Raw genomic sequence first — 19,545 nt, forward strand, 5'->3', positions numbered from 1 at the left:
ATATTCTGCCCAAACCCACAGATTTACAAAACCACAAGTTGAAGAATAAACCAATACACAACTTTCAGAAATGCATCTCGGAAATGTTACATACTCAACAATGTGTTTACCAGGCCTTCAAACATGATATAATACCGGCAAACAAACTCTTGCTCAACCTACCAAGAAACAACGGAAAGTTTTGATGTCCCTCTTGCACAAAACCATGAAGCCGCTTTTCACTCTTTTGTACAGTATGAAATGCTAAACACACGGGCATCTCTAACGTTTGCCCTTCTTAAAACCAGAAACTAAATATCACACAGGAAAAGCCACACCCTCCTGACTCAAGGGAACATTTTGTCTCTACTATACAAATACACAAAAAGAATGAAATCTAAATGCTCCCAACTCATCCAAACAAATACTTACATATAATGAAAGAATAACACCACTCTGTCAATGGTTAGCATCAATTGGAGCACCAGATCTCGCTTGTGAAATGCGGTTTGCATAGATAGTTACTAATCGCAGCTGCGTGCTACTGAGCCCCTCCAAATATGGTAAGAATGCTTTGCCAAGCATGATGTAGATATCCACTAGGCAAAAGACGACAGTCTGCAAGAAGAATAGAATAAAGCAACTGTGATCAGAAACATATGGAAGGACAGACTTGGATTTAACATTTTAATGATATAAAAGATGGACCAAGAAAGCTAAATGAAAACTAAGAAATAAGGAGATAATTAGCAGTGCAAGTCTCTTATCATGGGTAAACCGCATGAAAGCTAATAGTTTTACAAAGAGTTTTACTGAGACCATGTATTGCACAAAGATAGGCATGACTTGTTGAAAATATTCTAATACTTAATTACCCATGTTGGCATATTATGGCCTTGACTCTTGAGTATCTACTAGTACTACTACAATTATCGAAGTCATCAAAAACCTCTTGGGAAATATTTTGCTAAAACAGTTTCAAGGCATTAAAAGAAAAACCACTGTTGCTGTATCACAAGAGAAAGGTGCATAGTTGCAAGAGAACTCTATACCTTCCGAACATCTGGGCTCTGGTTGCCAAAAGCCTCAAAAAGTGCAGGTAAAAATGTAGGTAATTGAGTCATCAGCTCCTCCTGTGAAAGTCGCCCAACAAGCTGAAAAGAACAACAGAGATCAATATCAGATACTTCAACATGAAATACAAAAGTATTATTAGATATATGATAATCTAATTCATTAGATTTTCACAACTGAAAAACAAGCACCAGGTGATACTCTACAATCTGCCCAGACAACAGACATTTACATTGACAACATCCACAAATAATATGGAAGCTCCAAACATTTCACATGTATAAGCACAAGATCAAGATAACATTAGCTAAATAATAAACAGATCAGCTCATTATACTTCCTGATCGAACCTTATAAATTCAAGGTCAGGCAAAGTTGTGTCCACAAAGCAAAGGAATATTCCAACTATCATGTAAAAGAATAACCCACGCACTGGAAAAGATGAGGTTCCTGCCTAGAGAAGAAATGTACACAAGCTTACCCTCATTTTTGATGTTGCTTCCAAGACTTAAACCCGTGACCTTTTAGATGTAAGGGGCAAGCCTTACCATCACAAGCAGTAGAAGTTACATTCAATATTCATTGTATCCTATGAGAAGTCACTTGAATTCTGCAATTTCTCGGATGATAATATCCATGTAAAATTGTAAAGTGATCCTCAGCTTCTAGAAGTAAAATGATTCTCAAGTCTCATCAGGAAATGATATCATAGTTACAGAATGATAATAGGGTTTTAAGTATTCGACATACCACAAAGGACAAAACAATGTAATGTTATAATTTAAAATCATGTCATGAGGGGGCAGAAGCTTTCAGCAATGTAAAACTTAGGATTTTTATTCTTCTAGTAATTTTAGCATAATCTCCTGTCTCCATTCAAAAACTCATTTGAATAGTAACCTCACCATAGTTCCATCATTATTTTATGGAGACGCCAGAACAAACTTCTGTTAAAAACCAATAGCCATTTTCTCTTCCTACGAAAGAATTGTAAACGAATACAAGAAAACATTGTTCATTTAACTGATAGAACTAGAAAATCATAATTTAAACCTGCAAAAGAAACCCTTTGTTGATCAAGTAGACTCTCTTTCATCTATCAGCAACATAATTGCATTCAGCACTTATATGTTCATATGAAGTGAAATTGTGATTAAGAACACTCATTATGCACCATATCTAAATCATGTAGGACTGAGAAGTGAGACAAGGTTAAAATGAGAATTAATTCCCATTATCTTGCAAACTAGAGCACTCTAGCATGTCTCTAAGTAAGCAGCACAATTTTCCCAATTGCAACAAACCGTAGTAGCAATGGTCCTCATCAATAGAATAACAGACCAACACAGCAATAGAGCACTTGTTTTCGACATAACGTACTAATCCTACCTTCTCAGACAGGACAAAATTACCAAGAAAATTTCTAACAATGAAAACAAAATCATCTTAGGTTCAGTATTCCTTAATATTCTTAAGCATATATAGAGAATATTTAGTTTCTAAATGTTGAAGTTTCAATCATCTATCAACTCAGGATTATCCTTTTCAACTACTCCTACATATCACTAACAAACATTAGGTCTCATGAAGATATGTTCCGTACTACTATTGGCAAGTTGGAATATCTCCTGACATGACGCACAGATTTTCGAAAGAAAAAGGATCTTTCTGTTTACTTTTCCTGCATTCCATGGAAAACAATCTATGGATTCTGGTTGTCCTAGATTTTCAACACAAAAGTATCATTTCCTGAAACATATGGAGAGCAAAAGATAAGGTAGTGCATAAGTTAGCTCATAATAGGCTAATTGTAGCTCTCAGCAGTAATTATGGGCAGCATCTGATTTTTGTGCCTGCTATATTGTACAATTTGCTTTCAATAAAAACTAGCACCCTTAGGAAATGATATTTCCAACAGCTGAGATCTGTACAGGCAAGACATTGCTGCCGAAGACCACAGATGGACTGATGGAGTAGTTATTTCTGATAACTACAGTGAACAAATAATAGACTTTAACAAGTCAGTAAGTCACAAAGTCAGAATTATCTGGCTTAGGAGTCAGTTCATGAGTGTTACACACTTCTCATCAGGAAAGAATACCAAGAGAAGCAAATCATCAGCCGAGCATAATTGCCAATGCAAATAGCGACATAGCAACTACTCTATGAGATACAGGCCAATTGCCCGCTTAAGTAGATAATGGGCAACCATGCGCAACCATTTCACTGGATGAATGTTGAAGTACCCTTCATAGGGAATGTGTAAAAGGAAAAGCAGAAGAAATTTTATAATTGCGAGTTGACTGCTACAGTACAATATTTTGGAATACCATCAAAAAAATTAATGAATTATGAATAAATAAAGTTTCAAGAATGAAATACCTTAGTCAAACAGTTGATACAGACAACAAGTGTCTTTTCATCGTCGCTGACCAGCAAAGGTACAACAACCTGATGGCATTTGCAACCAAGACGAATAGACAACAAAAGGAAAACACTAAGCACAGAAACTTGATATATATATTTTTTCTAATGCAAAAAACCATTTAAATTTTGATACGTACTGCAAGACATCTAAAGGGATCATACTGAGCCAACACAATACTTAAACATTGGTGCGCCTCATTTGAAACCTGGAATACAATGAAGGAAATAAGATACAGAAGACATTATAGCTAGGTAGCTCTCAAAGGGGAACATATGTTTGATACCTTTGGGACCACATCCCTGGTCACATGGAGCAATTTTTCAATAACAATCTCAATTGATTCTTCCATAGCATCTTTCTGGAATGAACCAACATATTAGTAGGAAAATATGATGTATTAAGCAATGATCTAGCTAGTTTTTACATGTCAATGGATTTCATATCAACCTGATTGATGAGCATTTCAACTATTAAAGAAAGAGCAAGCTCCCTTGTGGACGAATCAGAATCATCCAATACCTCAAGGACAGCTGTCAGAATTTGATTGAAGTACTGACACACATAAAGCCACGATTAGAATGTACATAAAACTCATCTTTTCATCTTCTAACATAACAAAAGAATAAACAAACATATAAATAAAGAAGACAGGAACATAGAGAATCCATACATTAAAACTTTGGGATATCTATAAAAAACACCATCTTTTACTTTTATTATCATTTGCACCGTACCATATAGATATTTATAATTCAACCCTTGCATTTTACCTAAAATTCCTCAAAAATACACCCTGCCGTTAGTTTTGTTAACTGTCAATTACTATATAGATGAGTTAAGATAACCATATGTGCAAAATAACTACAATACCCTTAAATAAGTTTTTTTAGGTTAAGGTAAAATTAACTAGAGGACTATAGTTAAAATCAAATTAGGGGTATTTGATATATTTTAATTATTTATTTTTAAAAATAACAAAAAATTCTCTATTACATTAACTACTGCTAGGATAAAATTAATCTAGGTGTTTTTGAAGAATTTTAGGCAAAATGCAAGGGTCGAATGATAAATATCCATATGATAAGATATAAACTATAATAAAAGCAACAGATAGGTATTTTTGATAGATTTCCCTAAAACTTAAAAGAACACCTTTACTGATGATCAAGGTTCATCATATATCTGCTGATACAAATGTAAAATACATTCTTAATCTACATGCACATTTATAGATGCCTAAACATATTTATGTAGATGGATGCATGCAAATACTACACCCTTGAGTGTCTTATCTTTTGCAGGACTTTTCCACAAAGATATGCCCAGATAATTTGTTCATGTCAATATCTTTTTTAGTTGGAAACTGTGAATAATCATAGGTATCTGCAACAAGCAACTAGATATATCTTATACCAAATTGCAAGGATTTACTTGCTATTGGAACGTGTCGTGTCTTATACCAAGTCTGCCAACACCAAGAAAATCTTTAAAAGAGGAAAACAAAGAGAAAAGGAGAGAGAGAGAGAGAGAGAGATGAGTTATCGTCATTGTAAATATATAACTCTCTCCCCACTGCCAGGATGCCCCTAGGTGATTGGGAGGAAGAAGGATAGGGGATTTAAGTTGGATCCTCTTGTTGGATCCAACTTATTAAATGGTTTGGAACTATTTAATAACCTATTAACGAGTCGAGGTTCAAAAGAGGATCTAGTTGAGTGGATCGTCTTATGCCTCACATACGATCGAGCTCCTCAAGCCGCCCTTCACCATGACAACCTATGTCCTCCACACTAAGAAATCCACCTCTTTTCCCCTCGACTGCTGCAATAGCATCCTCCACCTCTCCTCCGCATCAAAACAACCTCTGAAGTGCCAACACTGTGTCGATATGGCATGTGTCACCCTGCATGTCCCGTGCCAGTTGGCACGACAATCCTTGCCAAGTTGTCCTAGTTGTCAGTCATGTGCTATATATGGACAAGTACAATCTTAATAAGATTCTGTAGATTCTCTCATAAAAGGCCGGAACTCATATTTAAATCATCATTGGAACCATATATACACCAAAATCATGTCTGATCCAGTATTTGCCTCCAAGGCACTTAGATCTCCATTATAGTGCAACATTTACAAATATTATTGGATGGCCTATTAACAAATCTAACTAGTCAAGTCATTCAAAGTGAACCAACTTATCAAGTTTGGAACTCACAATGCCTGTTAGCATAGCTACTGTGTAAGATTTCACCTCAGAACCCTACATAATCGATAAATCTGACTTGAATCAGTTAACATATGTTTTTCAAGGTCAGATCAGTAAATATCCAATCAAGTAGTAATCAAACCAACATGAAGAAAGCAATTCACAGCAAGATGTGTCCTTTAGTCCAAATATTTTGGTTCACCATGATCCCTAATAACGAACGTAAGACTTGGATTCAATTTCAAGGCACTTAATTGTTGAAAGGTTGAAATTCTATACCATGATACTTCATGAATTTCTTTTTAACAAGAGACAAATCTAAGACATGGCTTCTGTTTCAAAGCCACTTAATTGTTTGAAAAGGTTGAATTTGCATCCCATAATACTTCCAGATTTTCTTTTTAGACAAAAGATTGGTTTCACCAGCAATTGGTTAAAACATTAGGTTAAAGTATTAAAAGAAATTCATAGAAATATGACAACATCAATAATTAAATAAGCTCACGAAATTTAGAATAACAAGCTAGTTCAGGAGGTAAAGCAATTAGATGGCACAGACTATAGGTGCACACCTTGGTCCAAATGGATCTATCGTTAACTGTAGAAGCTTTAGCCAACTGCTGTAATGCCTCATGCTTGTCTAAACTTGAACTATCATCATTGCCGTTACATATCTGCACAACAGTACCCCAAAATGTCCAATTTACTATTTGCAAGCAACAAAAAGGACTTAAATAACACATTCTTAAAGGCCTTATTTGTTTTGAGTTTAGGGACCCCCTTGAACTGATTCAGGAACCCCTAATCTGGTTTAATAACTAAACATCTTTTTATCTTTTTTATATCTAACCAAGTTTACTCTTTAAAAAATTAAGACTAAAAAATGAGATTAACTAATCGAATTCAGAGCTTAGCCTCAAACCAAGCAAAACCAAAATAATTAACAAAAAAGAAGGCAAGATTTGAAAATACCAGATGAAGAAGTTGGGGTATGCTAGGTCCATTCTCAATATGGGGACTGTTCTTGACAGAACTAGGTTTCTCATTTGTGGGATCTGAATTTTGAATGCTTTCACTAACATGAGTCAACCCAACAGCCTTATGCCCGTCAGAAATGACCAGTTTGCTGATATCTAAACGTGGAGTAGAGATAGAACTCTCCCGTTCCACACTGCCATCTGCCTTTTCAAGGTTATTTGCCCAAGAACCAATATTTTCCACCACAGGATTTGCTTGAATCTTTGATTCCCTGCTTTTAGCAACAAGAATATCTGTTTCACTGCGAGTTTCCAAGTTTTGGTTAATATGCTCCTGCGCCACATCAGAGATTGCTTGACCAGCAGAAGCATCAAGCATGATAGATTCTTGCATGGAACTCCACTTCCTCCCACTTTCGCCATCAAGGGAACCTGCTGAATACTGACCAAAATGGTGCCCTTTCTTTGATAAGCCAATGTAACCTTCCTCAGAGGAAGTTCCAACATCTGTCTGGTCATAAAAGGATTTGAGACGTTGGCGTTCCTTCTTACTCTGCAAGAAGTTCACTAGATCGACCTCAATACGAGGAGTATATTGCTTGAGTGCCCGTCTCAATAAATTCTGCTCTTCGACCGACAAACTAAGAATAAAATTCAGGACTGCTGTTGAATCAAAATGAGAATAGACTGATATGATGCCGGCAATTGAAGCATCTTTCAGCTTTGAGTTCTTACCATTTACTAAAGGTGCCAACTTAGAAAGCCATAGCTTAAGAAAACCACTATTACTATAACCATCAGAAATTATTGCATGCTTGTTGAAGGATTTATTTGCAAACTCAATAACAGCTAATTTTGCCTTTGGAGACCTCTGTTCATCTAGCGAACGCAGAAGAGCAGGTAGCAAAGTATCAATACTGTATGTCTTACCAACAATATCCAACGTTGTTACACAAGGTTGTCTGACCAATTCCTTTGGATCAATTAGCCTTGAAAAGACATGAGGTAAGATTCTTTCAATATAGCTTTCAAATGGCTTCTTACAGGCTGGAATAATCTCTGCAAGTGTGGAAAGAGCAGCCTGAGCAACTTTATGGTGAGGATCATCCAAGTGACGGAAAAACAATTTCATGACCTTCTCAAGGTTCTGAGTGATTTCTTGCACACCTTTTGGGCCCTGTTGCAATAAAGTCCGAAGACAGTTAAAAGCTGAAACCCTGGCTACCCAGTCTGAACTAGGACTTAGACCCTCAGAAAGTGCATCATTTAAAGATGCTGGAGTATCAACATAGCTAGACATTTCACTCCCCAAGATTTGGCTATCATCAAAACTATTTCTACCACTTGCAGAAGCCCTTGTTGTCACTTGCTTTCTGAGAAGAGGTCTCTGAAAATTTGGAACATAGTTATTATGTGCATCTCTGTAGCCAGTATCCTTGTATGACATCTCCAAGAAATGTTTATCAATCTGCATGTTGGGAAACCGCCTAGTTGATCTGATATCAGTATTCTCTTCAGTGCTACTTTCCTCTTGGAACCTTTCAGAAGATCTTCTCATATAAGGAATTGACAAAGCTGATAGAGATTCAGATGACAGATGATTCAAATAAGATGATCTTGAATGATCTTTTGAAGCCTGGAGCTGAGAAGTCGTGACATCTAACATACCACCATTTCTAATACTACCTCTTGAAATGTTAGCCATAGTTGAATCCACTGATGCTGAACTCTGTAAAGATAGATGATTTGAGGCAGGAGCAGCAAGAGGAAAAGGTGGATCCCGAGAAGATGGAGGATCAACTCCTGTACTAGGAGGAAAAGGAAATAAGCAACTCTCATCTGGAAACATTAGCCATCATGAAATACGATCCATAACCACATTAAAAGAAACAGTTCTTCACAAAGTAGAGAGAAGACTACCTAGTACCTACATGACAATTATTGTTGATTACTTGATTTCTAACTAACAATTTCAACAAAGAATCTTACAATACCTAGATCCAAGCTTGTTGAGCGTGCAATTGAAAAATTCTGTTTGTCCAATGTGCTTACACCCTTCAATAAACTTTCAATGGCCGAAACCTTCTGTTTGCTAGAATTAAGCACACTCTCCAAGCTTCGTTCTGAACTTTTACCACGTGTTTTAGACTGTGATAAGAGAAGACTGCTTGAAGAAAGAGATGCTTCCGTAGCAACAGTTGCACTCTTGTCCATTGCAACAATAGCCGAAGTACCATATCCAGGAACATTTGTAGCAGAAGCATGTGATGGAGCACGTGAAAGCTGCATGCCTTTATCACGTAGCGATGGAGAAGCATATCTTTTGTGCATTCCCCCATCTTCATCATTTATTATCTGCAAATGCTTATACCTTAGTATGAAAGCTATAATGTTAATAAAAGATACATACAAAAGATAAAAGAAAATGCAGCATACCCTCTGTATAACAGGATCAAACGACAAAAACAGACGGCGTGAGCGTTCTGGCCAAGTTTTTGTAAACATCCTGTAGCATGTTCTTGCAATTGCACGCACCTATGGATATTTAAATAAGACACAAATGCCATGTTAAATCAAAATAACTCCTTTTTCTTTAAAAGTAAACATTCCACTGCAGAAAAACTTCATTGATGATGAAATGATTGAAACAAAACATTCAGCTTATAATGAGTTAGGATCTATAAAATGTAAATTTTGAGCAATTTATTGTTTTCTTTAGGATGTATATTTTGTGATCATTAAACGTTATTTAGAATCTGTTATTCAAGGTTGGTTGTAAAAAAGGGCGTAAGGATGAAATAATTTTTTAGTGATGTATTTTGAAGTCTAATTATTCTTTTAGGAAAACTAAGTTCTGTTTTTTTTTTACTCTTTTCTGTCTAATGAAACACGGCCTTGTTGCCCTTTTGTTGACAAAGAAAGAAATACTTTTAGCAATTTACAGTAAAACATTAACATTATACTTAATATTCTGAATTTCATATACAAGGAAAAAATATGCAATTTCCATGCCTTTTTGTTAGGTTGACAATGAGTTCAACATGTTTTTTATTAGAATAACAGGATGGTGTAACAATGTAATACCCTACCTCACTCATTGCATCTGCCACACAGCACCTTATAAAATCTTCATAGAGATCAGCAGAACGTTGTATTTCGGGGGCATCTGCCCAGTACTCTAAAATTAAAAGCGCATATTCACAACACCTGATATAACAGACATGTAAACTTAAGCAACTCCAGAAGGCAGTTCAACATCAATAAAATAGGAAATACACATACCTAGCACGAAGAATTGCACTTCGGTCATTTTTTGCAGCATCAGCTATCCGAGAAAGAACACGTGCAACCTTGCAGTTCCGCAACATCTAGATAAAGCCACAAATTACTAAAAGAAATAAAGGCAGGAAACCTCATAATAGTAAAGAATAATAATTGCAGAACAGGCGGCAGTGGTTCTTACAGTTTTTATGCAATTGTCTGCAGATTCAGCAATCACAAGGACAGTTATCACAACAAGCTTAAATAGAATCTGAGGAATACAAGCAAGTTAGCAATGTTCCCAACACCCAAATCCATAATTTGAAGGTTTGGTTGAAAATTACCGGAATAAATATTTCTGCACAAGCCTCAAAGTCTCCCAGAAGTTCCTTCGATAACATGTTTAGAAGATGGCAAGCCTACAGAAAACTACCATATTCAGAGAACACAACAATTGATAATGCACTCTTATGAATGCATTTCAGTTCTATGAAGAAGCCAAAAAAAAACACTATCTAAAGAGCAAGAAAAAAGTAATATAAAAATATAAATGGACAAAACGGTAAAAAGAGGAACCACTACGAAATTTTCAATAGAGGCACATATTTGCATTTGAAGTTCCATGTTTTTCATGATATACTAACTGCCAAAGACATGTCCCCGTGTAACTTCTTGTATCAAATTTTGCAACATAGTCATCTTTGTGAAGTCATCTAGGACCACATAAATTCATCGTTGTACTTAGATCGGAAGAATAAAAAGGGGCCACAAAAGAAACAAAGAAACAAATAGATGATGTTTTAATTGTAATTAAAAAAAGTTGAAAAACTATACTAAATCCTAGAAGAGTCTAAACTCTAAAGGTGTATCACTTAGATGCAGATATAGCAAATGAACAAAATATGCTTCTAGAAAATGAGGTAAAAAATAAAAAGAAAATAAGAATCTCATGAAAATGTGAACTTCTTCCTCTATAAAAAAGATATGCTAGTCAACCAATAGACAACATTTATTTCCAACCTTTATGACAAAAATGGTCTCGTTAACCAGATGGCTTTTTCGCACAAGCTAGTCATTACATTGCATTCTTATTTCAGTTTCTTGCTGCTCATCATTTTTAGTATGGGTTAAACCTCGGAAGTTCAAAAAAGAAAAGGGAGAACCAAAAAAGATCATTTTGGAATAAACTCCTAAAAACACTAGTAAAGCTTTCATATAATACGAGGTACCATAAATTCAACCTAAAGCCCACTTGTAAGATGAGATAAAGTTTAAAAGAGATACAGGACTTCTAGACTGAAAATGAATAACCATAAGTACATATTTAGATACCTCATGAATATCATGCTGCATGAAAGTCAAACCAAGGAATCTATCTCCAGATTGAAAGGAAAATAAAAAATTTATAGTTGTGCCTAGTCTACCTATTTTGGATCTACAAATATAAGGAATGATATCATGCATTAAGGTCCCATTTATGAACAAATACATAATATTAAGAGAGACAATGATGGCTTCTTACTTGGTTCTGGTTATAGTGTACAAAATAAACAATATGATTCAAACTTTTGAGCTGCAATTGACTTTTTGGCAAGTTCAAATTTTGTGCTGGGAATATACCTGACTATTTCATAGCCTATGCCATGCTAAAAAAAAAAAAAAAAGCAGTGGCACTTCCTATTTAGCATTTCATTGTGCCAAAGCCTGACCATAAAAATTCTATGTCCAATTTATCATTCTAACACTCCCCCAAAGAAAAATAAAAAATAAAATGTATTAAGAAGAGATTAGGAAAAAGTTGCATGCAAATCATATAAAGGAAAACCCTATAAGTTGGAAGCATTACCTGTTTTACAATGCTGGATCGTCGATCAGATAGTTGAGTGGATAGAGGAGGAACAAGCTGCTTTAAGAGCATGGGAAATGATGGATAATCAGTAGCCCCTGATAGAAAACATCAGCTTTTCAATAAAAGATAACATAAGCAACACAAAATCTGAAAAAAAAAATCAATTTACACAATATAGGTGCACTACTTGCTCGAGGGAATTTCATAAAAAATATCAAAAAAGATAACTGAGAAAGCACCAGACCCAGCAGATGCAATAAAATTATAATGGGCGATAATCACAATAATTAGAATCCGTTCCATGATGAGAGAGAAGTAGGAATTGTGAACCCATGTCAAGCTTTACATGGTTCATGCTTCTAATAGCATGTAAGCCACTGTAGCGGCACACGTAAAATTTTGCCTTCCACTTCCAGTAATATATCAGAAAGAGAGACAACCAAAACAAATGACACGGAAAAAAGTATCTTTCCTATTTAACCAACAGTTACCAGTTCTTTTGGTTGCTCAGTGACCACCCAGAAAAAACAAACCAGAACATCTAGGTGAACTGGTAATTAGATGGAAATTTCAAAACCATCCTTGCTTTCAATGGTCTGAGTATCTTAACTCAAGCCTGAGTATTGTTTAATTCAACCACAAAAATTTGCAGAACATTGAGTCATGTAATTCAAAAACCTTTTCCAATTCACCTTCAAGTATTTCCTATTTTGCTGACATTCAACAACGACAAGGACCAAAAACTTGCGGAACATAGATAGACAATTTTTTTTTCCTTGACATTATTTCTTTTGGTCATATCCTTATCCTGAAGCGATCATTGTTATGAACAAAAGATTATGAGGGCACAGCCAAGTACATCAGTCTTCAAAGGCAGAGGACACTACATTCCACGAATGTTATCTTGCAGAAAGTATATCAAAGAATTTTACTGATCCTAAATGGCGAAAATAGTACATGTGCAAAAATGCAATCCACCTAAAGTATCCCAACAAGAAGTTAATCTTTTGCAGAAACAAGAAATTAATGATAAACCAAAAACAACTTCCTTATCGTAAGAGTGTAAACAGGCACATGAAATGCATAATGACATAAACTTACGAACTTTTACCTCCAAAAACAAGAGCTTCAACTCTTTGCATAGCAGCAATGCGGAGTGACCAATCTTTTTCTGGCACAAGGGTGGATGCAATCTTCTCAATTTCTCTAATTAATTCCTTCTCTGAGTACACTTTAATTGGGTCCACTGGCTTTTCAGTAACATCAGTGTCCCCTGTAGTACATATATATAGAATACAATATTATTGATTATATGACCTCAAATAAAGCATAGTACATGGAAAGTGCATATTAGTGAGAATGTAAAAGATAAAACCTACAGTAGAAGCACCAATTCAATTCACCATAAGGATGACAATTCAAAGTTCGAACTATATGCTGAGAACCAGAAATCAGCATGATTAACTTTCATGAGTACAAGTAGACACATTGCATATGAATATGACATAATTTTGGACAGAACAAAAACCAAGCAGTGTAATATCCCAGCTTACATTGTAGAAATATTGAACTGTATGAAGAAACATGGGGAAAGACAATATAAAAGGTGGTGTAAACTTCAGTAGCTATGTTGAAAAAAATATTCCTACTACTATTGAAAGTAAGTACTTATGTACTAAATTTTCAATAAAATTAAACTCGCCTCCAAACAGTGAGCTTTCCCTTGGGGTGCTCTTGGCCCTCGGACTGCTTCTTTTCTGGTTAGTGTTGAAAGATTTTACTTCTTTGGAAACACACTGAACCCCAAACCCATCAGATGGACGAACCTTTGGCTCTATCCTTTCTAATCTAGCAGTTATCTCTTTCATCTGCAGATATCAAGAATAGATATCAAGAATAGATATCAAGAAATAATCTTTGGTGCAAAAACTCAAAATAGCTTCTCTATGCTAAGCCATCTCACATGTTGCAGACAGACACTTAAACAACACGCAAAACTTTTCACATAAACACAAGGCTTAGAGTAACATATCAAATCTTAACATATTACCATAGATGAAGGAAGATGATGACGCTGCAATTCTTCATGAAACTGAGGCCCCACATGTTTGTACATCTCCTACAGGAAACAGCATAACGAGATTAGCTTAGATTAGGTTAGTTAAAAGAAGTCCAGCTCATATAGAATTCAATCATTTATTTATCTCATTGAACATACAAGGCAGGGCGGATATCGCACTTTAGCTAGAACAACATCCATCTCAAGAAAATTGTTAGAAAACTTTCCAGCCATATCTTGCATATGCATCAAACATCTCAGAACAATGACTATGGGGTTTGCCATCTCAGCCAACAATGGCGCATTGAAGGAAAATCTAGCTTTAATGTACTTAACTACTTATCAGTGCTTTCTTTTTATCTGTCATCACCAAACAGTAGTTCAAAGTAGTATGGGAATTGCTACAAGCAACCCTGACAACATCCAAAGTGCCAGCTCTACAGGAAATGTGATTACAATTTCCAGAAAGATGTCAGTAACTCAGCAAAATTTAAAGAATTTATGCACTTGCAAAATGAATGATGATATTTTGCTCTACTTTAGTAGACAAAGAATCAAAAAATACAATTCATAGCTCCACAAATTGCCAAAGAAGTTTCTTGTTTTCTCCCTTTATGATAAGCGAGAAACATATTTTCAAGTGACCAGGGAGAAGTATTAAGCTAAAACAACAGAAGCTACACTTTCAACAATAGAGTAGCAACGAAATGAAACAAAGGACTCTAGACTTGGAGATTCTTACACCTTTCCACAAATCAAAAAGGGCCCAGGACTTAACTTTTATGTGTTGCCCAGCATTATACATGCCAACTGGTACCACTCATGCACTCATGTTGCAGATTGCTAGAATGATAAGTTACCCATCTCACAATGCCTACTGGTACTGCTCATCTCCTCTCTTTTTTCTTAGGGTTTCATCATGTGTCAGCTGCTGTATCACACTAATTGATGCTCTCCCCCTCTATTGATCTCACACTGCAATCTTTGTACTTCACTGATCCCTCCCTTTGCCACTCCCTTATGGCATGACGGGATATGACGAATGGCATGGACACCTGCCCCACATGTCTCCGTCTGCAAGCCACCGGCACACAGTGTGCTGACAGAACTAAAACCCTTGGAATGAACCAATTAAGACCAATTAAGCTCCCATTTTCTAGCTTACTTGGTTTAGCAATGGAGTCATTTTCAATTAGCAGTCACATTCTCCTCCTTGATATGACCACCAAGTCATTAGCTCACTAATTGAATCAAGATGTTGCTCATTCCACACTAACAAACTCAATAAGTGAACTTCTCGACTCCCATATCAATAAACTAAATGATGGAGAAAACAACGTTCACGACATTCCTTTCCATGACGGTACATTGATAACATCAAGGTTAAAGTTTCAGAAGAAGCTAGATATATTGATATACACCAGTTTTTCCGGTTCCTTTTCTTACATATCCTCAATTAAATTCTCTCACTAATTAAGTCATATAATCATGCTCCTTGAGATACGTTATTAACCATTTACTCCCTTGCCAGCTTATTGCTTTATCAGTAAAGTTAGGACATCCAAAAGTCTGAAAACATGGGACAACTGTATGTTAATATGAACTGCCAAGATTTGACAAATGCTCATGTATAGAGAAGTATGCAAGTAAGCAACCATACACTGAATGACCATAATTAGAGTTACAATCATATAGTAGTGTGACCCTTGGTGAATGACACAGCAAAAAAGGGAAAATGTCCAAGAACTCATTGCTAGAAAAGTGGTATGATATCATAGCTTATCACCAACTTTGTGACAAACATGCCATTTGCCTGAAAATAAGTGTTACTTCTTGCTTTAACTATTGGACATTGATCTTCAGAAGATAGAACAATTATGTACTTAGTATACCAATTTAAAATTACTTAAGCCAATTAGCATGCTGCTCAGGTGGTAAAATCAACATATATGAAAAATAATCCTCTAAAACCATAGTTAACCTATGCAAACTTAAAGAATATGTGAACTAGCAGATAAATAAAATTGAACCAACCTCAATACATGATGTAGCAGCTTCTCTGACACTCTGGTTAGAATCATTCAATAACTGCAAAACCTGTGAAGCAACAAATGCATCAACTGCAGCAAACTCTAGGCTCTTCTGAAAAGTATATATATGAACACAGAGAGGATAAATAGCAAATCAAAAGAAAACATACAGGCGGAAGTAGAACTCGCTGAAGAGGAAGCTCGGTAGATGCAAAAAGACCAACAGCTGCTGCAACTGTACGGGCAAATTCTTCTCGTACTCTCCAGCTTTTGTGAGTCCACGCATAACTTCCAGCTCTTTCAACTATGATTGTTGGCGAAGAAACCTAATTTACATAATACTGTTAAAAGAGCAGTACTGAGAGGAAAAACAAAACAAAACAATACAAAAATGGAGAGACAGAGATGAGGGGAGTTATTCCTTAAATGGAATGACCGTAAAGATATGATGCATTTTTTTTTCTCCAGTACACAGTGCCCCTACTTTGAAACTCAAGATCATGCTAGAAAACGAATGCATTAACGTCCAGGAGGAAGAAAAATTAAATTACAACTAAAATATGTAAAACTAAAATAGCAAAGTTTTGAGACTTTGGATGGTTCCTTCTTTGGTAAGTATTTAACAACCACCTCGTTCTAAATCATGACCCGTCAGCTAACAAGGATCCACTATATCATCAATTATCATGGTCAACCAATCTAAGCAAAATACTGGATTAACACAATGGACGCCAATTGACTAGAATTTGGGGACAGCATATCCATTAAAGGCAAAAATCCAAGACTATTTGCTGTTATGTGGTTATCTAAAGACGAATAAGATCTAAAACCCCACACTTGAGATAGGCAGTTCAGGCATCAACAGATCCAGCGATTCCATCCACTCTAAGATCCCCAAACATTCCAACACCCCGCATTCCCCAAATCTCCCTCATCCTTCACCAATCCAACCACTAAAATTCTACTAGAACCTTGCTAATTCTTCAAATACAGAGATCAGAAGGGAAACGAAGTCTAGAAAAAAAAAATCTTCTTTTCCGAGAGAAATCGAAGTCGCACCTCCATGAGAGTGATCAAAAGCTGCCTTGCCGCATCCCTAACTGGCTGCTTCCCATCCCCGAGCCGCTCCACGACGGCCGGAACGAGCCCATTGAAATGGAGCTTGAAATGTTCCCCGGCGAGCACAGCAGCCGACGAGAGAGCCTGCAATCCACCCTGCGCTACCCGGAAATTGTTGTCCTTGAGAAGATCCATGCAGCAATCGACAAGTGAGGTGACCTCAGCCGACGAGAGCCCCTTCCTCGTCGCCTCGAGGAGCTCGTGCAGCCGCTCCACACCGGCCATCCTCTCCTTGGTGTCCTTCGCCCGCGCCATCTCCAATGCCTCCTCCATGCTTTCCTCCCCCGCTACGGTTAGGGTTCCGGGGAGATCTAGGGTTAGTTAGGGTTTCCGATCGAGGAGAAGCAGAAGGAAAGGTTCGGATCTGCTGGGAATTGGAAGAGATCGAGATCGAAGAGAGAGAACGGGAAAGAGGTGAGTGGAGTGGAGAGAGAAAAGGGGGGTAAAAGGTTTGATAGTAGGAATTGAAACCAATTGCCACTTAACATAGAATAATTTACGTTATTGCCACTTTCTCTGGAAATAAATGCAAGTGATTTTTTATTACCCCCGTGAAAACTCTACTCCGCATACTTTATTACGTATGCGGGAGAAAGGATCCGGCTTTTATTCTCCATCCAACGGTCTCAATACTCCAACGTACGCAAATTTATATGCAGCGCTTACCTCCGGCGCTGTTTCCGGTATCGCTGCTTAGAAGTTAAAGAAACTTCTGGAACCAAAAGCTTAACAAATCGCCACACGATAGAGACTATTTAACGGATCGCCCCCTGCCATCACTCGTGGCTCGATCCCAATCGTAGAATCCTCCGCCAAATTAATTACCGCATCATCCACCCGATTGATCGCCACGTGTCCACCAAGATTCGCGCCAGGACAGAATTACTGGCCACTGGGCTGATTTGAGGATAATGGGGGATTAGAGGGCTATTTTGTGAAAAAAAATTTAAGAAAAAAAAAGGTAAAAGAGAAGAAAAGGGTTAGTTGAGATGTAACCATCGTTCCGGTTGGTAGGTCTGCATGCTGTCACTGGTATTTTTTTTGGATTCTATTACAGGGTGGTTCATCCTAAATAATTTCCAAGTGGGGATTTATATGCAATTATGCAGCATTGTCTAGCGATGGCTTATTCCGAGAGTTCTCTTCCTCCACTATTTTGGACGGCTCTGATCGATTTTTGCAGCTAATTTTGTACCGTAGGATCTGGCTAGTAAAAGGTTACGATTTATTATACGATTATCCTTCGCCAGTTTCAAAGCTAATCTCCTATAAGACTCAAACTGCAGGCTGTCCTACTGGAATCTGCACAAGATTTCAGATATACAAAATATATATATATATATATATTATTATGTCTTCTTTTTATATCAATCATGAATATTAAGGAAGGCGAAGTAGATAATTATGTATGTCCAACCCTAATTTAGTTGTAGGGAGTTTAGAAATTATGGGCGAATATTGTTCGAAACAAGATTTACTGCTCAAAAATTGATTCTAGACATAAAATTAAACATCATTTGGTGCTTTCTAAATCATTTTGTTATGCCTCGGATGGCTACAATTTTGGATGCTTATTGAGGTAGGCCTAGGGATTAGTTGGGTTATGTTAGGATTGCATTTGTTCGATAGCATTAGGGATAGACTATGTGACATGGTTTTGTACATCAACATCTAATAATAGAAGTGGGCCAGAATTGATCCTCAGAACTGATATTTTGGGCACATAAAGCTAAGAATGTTTATTTTTCAAGCTTGTATATATATATATAGCCTCACTTAGGGTACAAGCTTGTGTGTTATGTTTGCTTAGGGATTGAAGTTATGGTTACACCGGGAGAGTTTTTGACCAAACTAGCCTCATTCCTTTTTTATTTTTTTTACCGAAATAGAATACTCATCATACTTACTACTAAATAGGTCTAATTTATTATAACTATAACAAAACATAAATTGATCAAATGCTTATATGATATAGTCATTAATTGGATCATTCTATTCCATCTCGTGATTGCTAACTTGGATCATTTTGTTTATATGATATAGTAGCTAACACAACGAGCTGAGACGATATTAAGTTTTTACTTCACTCTAAAAATGATTACTTTATAGCTTAGCTTAAAGTGATGACTATTTAAGAGGAATAAGATGATGACTATTTGACACAAGTCCCACATTTAGTTATAAAAATAAGCGGTACCATCAAAAAAAGCAAAATATTAAATCTAAAAGCATAAGCTAAAATACAACAAGAAAGCATGACCCTAGGGAATTTGTAAGAGTAAAGGGCCTAAATTCATCGTGTGGCTCCATCAGGATTCAACAGTTATAAATATACAATATTGTAAATGTTTAAGAGATTGAAGAAATAAGAACTCTCAACCTACTATAATAACAAGAATAGATATATGAATGCTTGAAGAATAGGCATGAGCACAATACAATAACCCTAGCTGGTCGTGCTAGCTCAAGATGATTGGCGATAAAAATCCCAACCCACCTCTCCATAACATATCGCCAACCTAGTAAAGCACCACATACGCCCACCGACTATTACTACAACAAAGAT

The 19,545-nt window shown here is 36.4% G+C and overlaps 1 protein-coding gene across 1 annotated transcript; it reads right to left on the reverse strand.

Annotated features, from left to right (window-relative positions):
- Positions 1-54: 54 nt before the first annotated feature.
- On the reverse strand, positions 55-18,254 carry LOC140762903 (CLIP-associated protein). The gene is made up of 21 exons (XM_073100882.1): positions 16,920-18,254; positions 16,031-16,186; positions 15,865-15,927; positions 13,822-13,890; positions 13,474-13,639; positions 12,883-13,044; positions 11,769-11,866; positions 10,267-10,341; positions 10,125-10,193; positions 9,944-10,029; positions 9,751-9,868; positions 9,098-9,196; positions 8,656-9,016; positions 6,657-8,464; positions 6,257-6,358; positions 3,929-4,033; positions 3,765-3,839; positions 3,618-3,686; positions 3,436-3,504; positions 1,032-1,133; positions 55-597 (listed from the first exon to the last, which is right to left on the reverse strand). The coding sequence occupies exons 1-21, from the start codon at positions 17,250-17,252 to the stop codon at positions 439-441; spliced, it is 4,344 nt and encodes a 1,447-aa protein (XP_072956983.1). The 5' UTR covers positions 17,253-18,254; the 3' UTR covers positions 55-438.
- Between the last annotated feature and the right edge of the window lie 1,291 nt (positions 18,255-19,545).

The sequence above is a fragment of the Typha angustifolia genome, chromosome 7, assembly GCF_048772165.1.
Source record: "Typha angustifolia cultivar Huaian chromosome 7, ASM4877216v1, whole genome shotgun sequence".
Taxonomy (NCBI): domain Eukaryota; kingdom Viridiplantae; phylum Streptophyta; class Magnoliopsida; order Poales; family Typhaceae; genus Typha; species Typha angustifolia.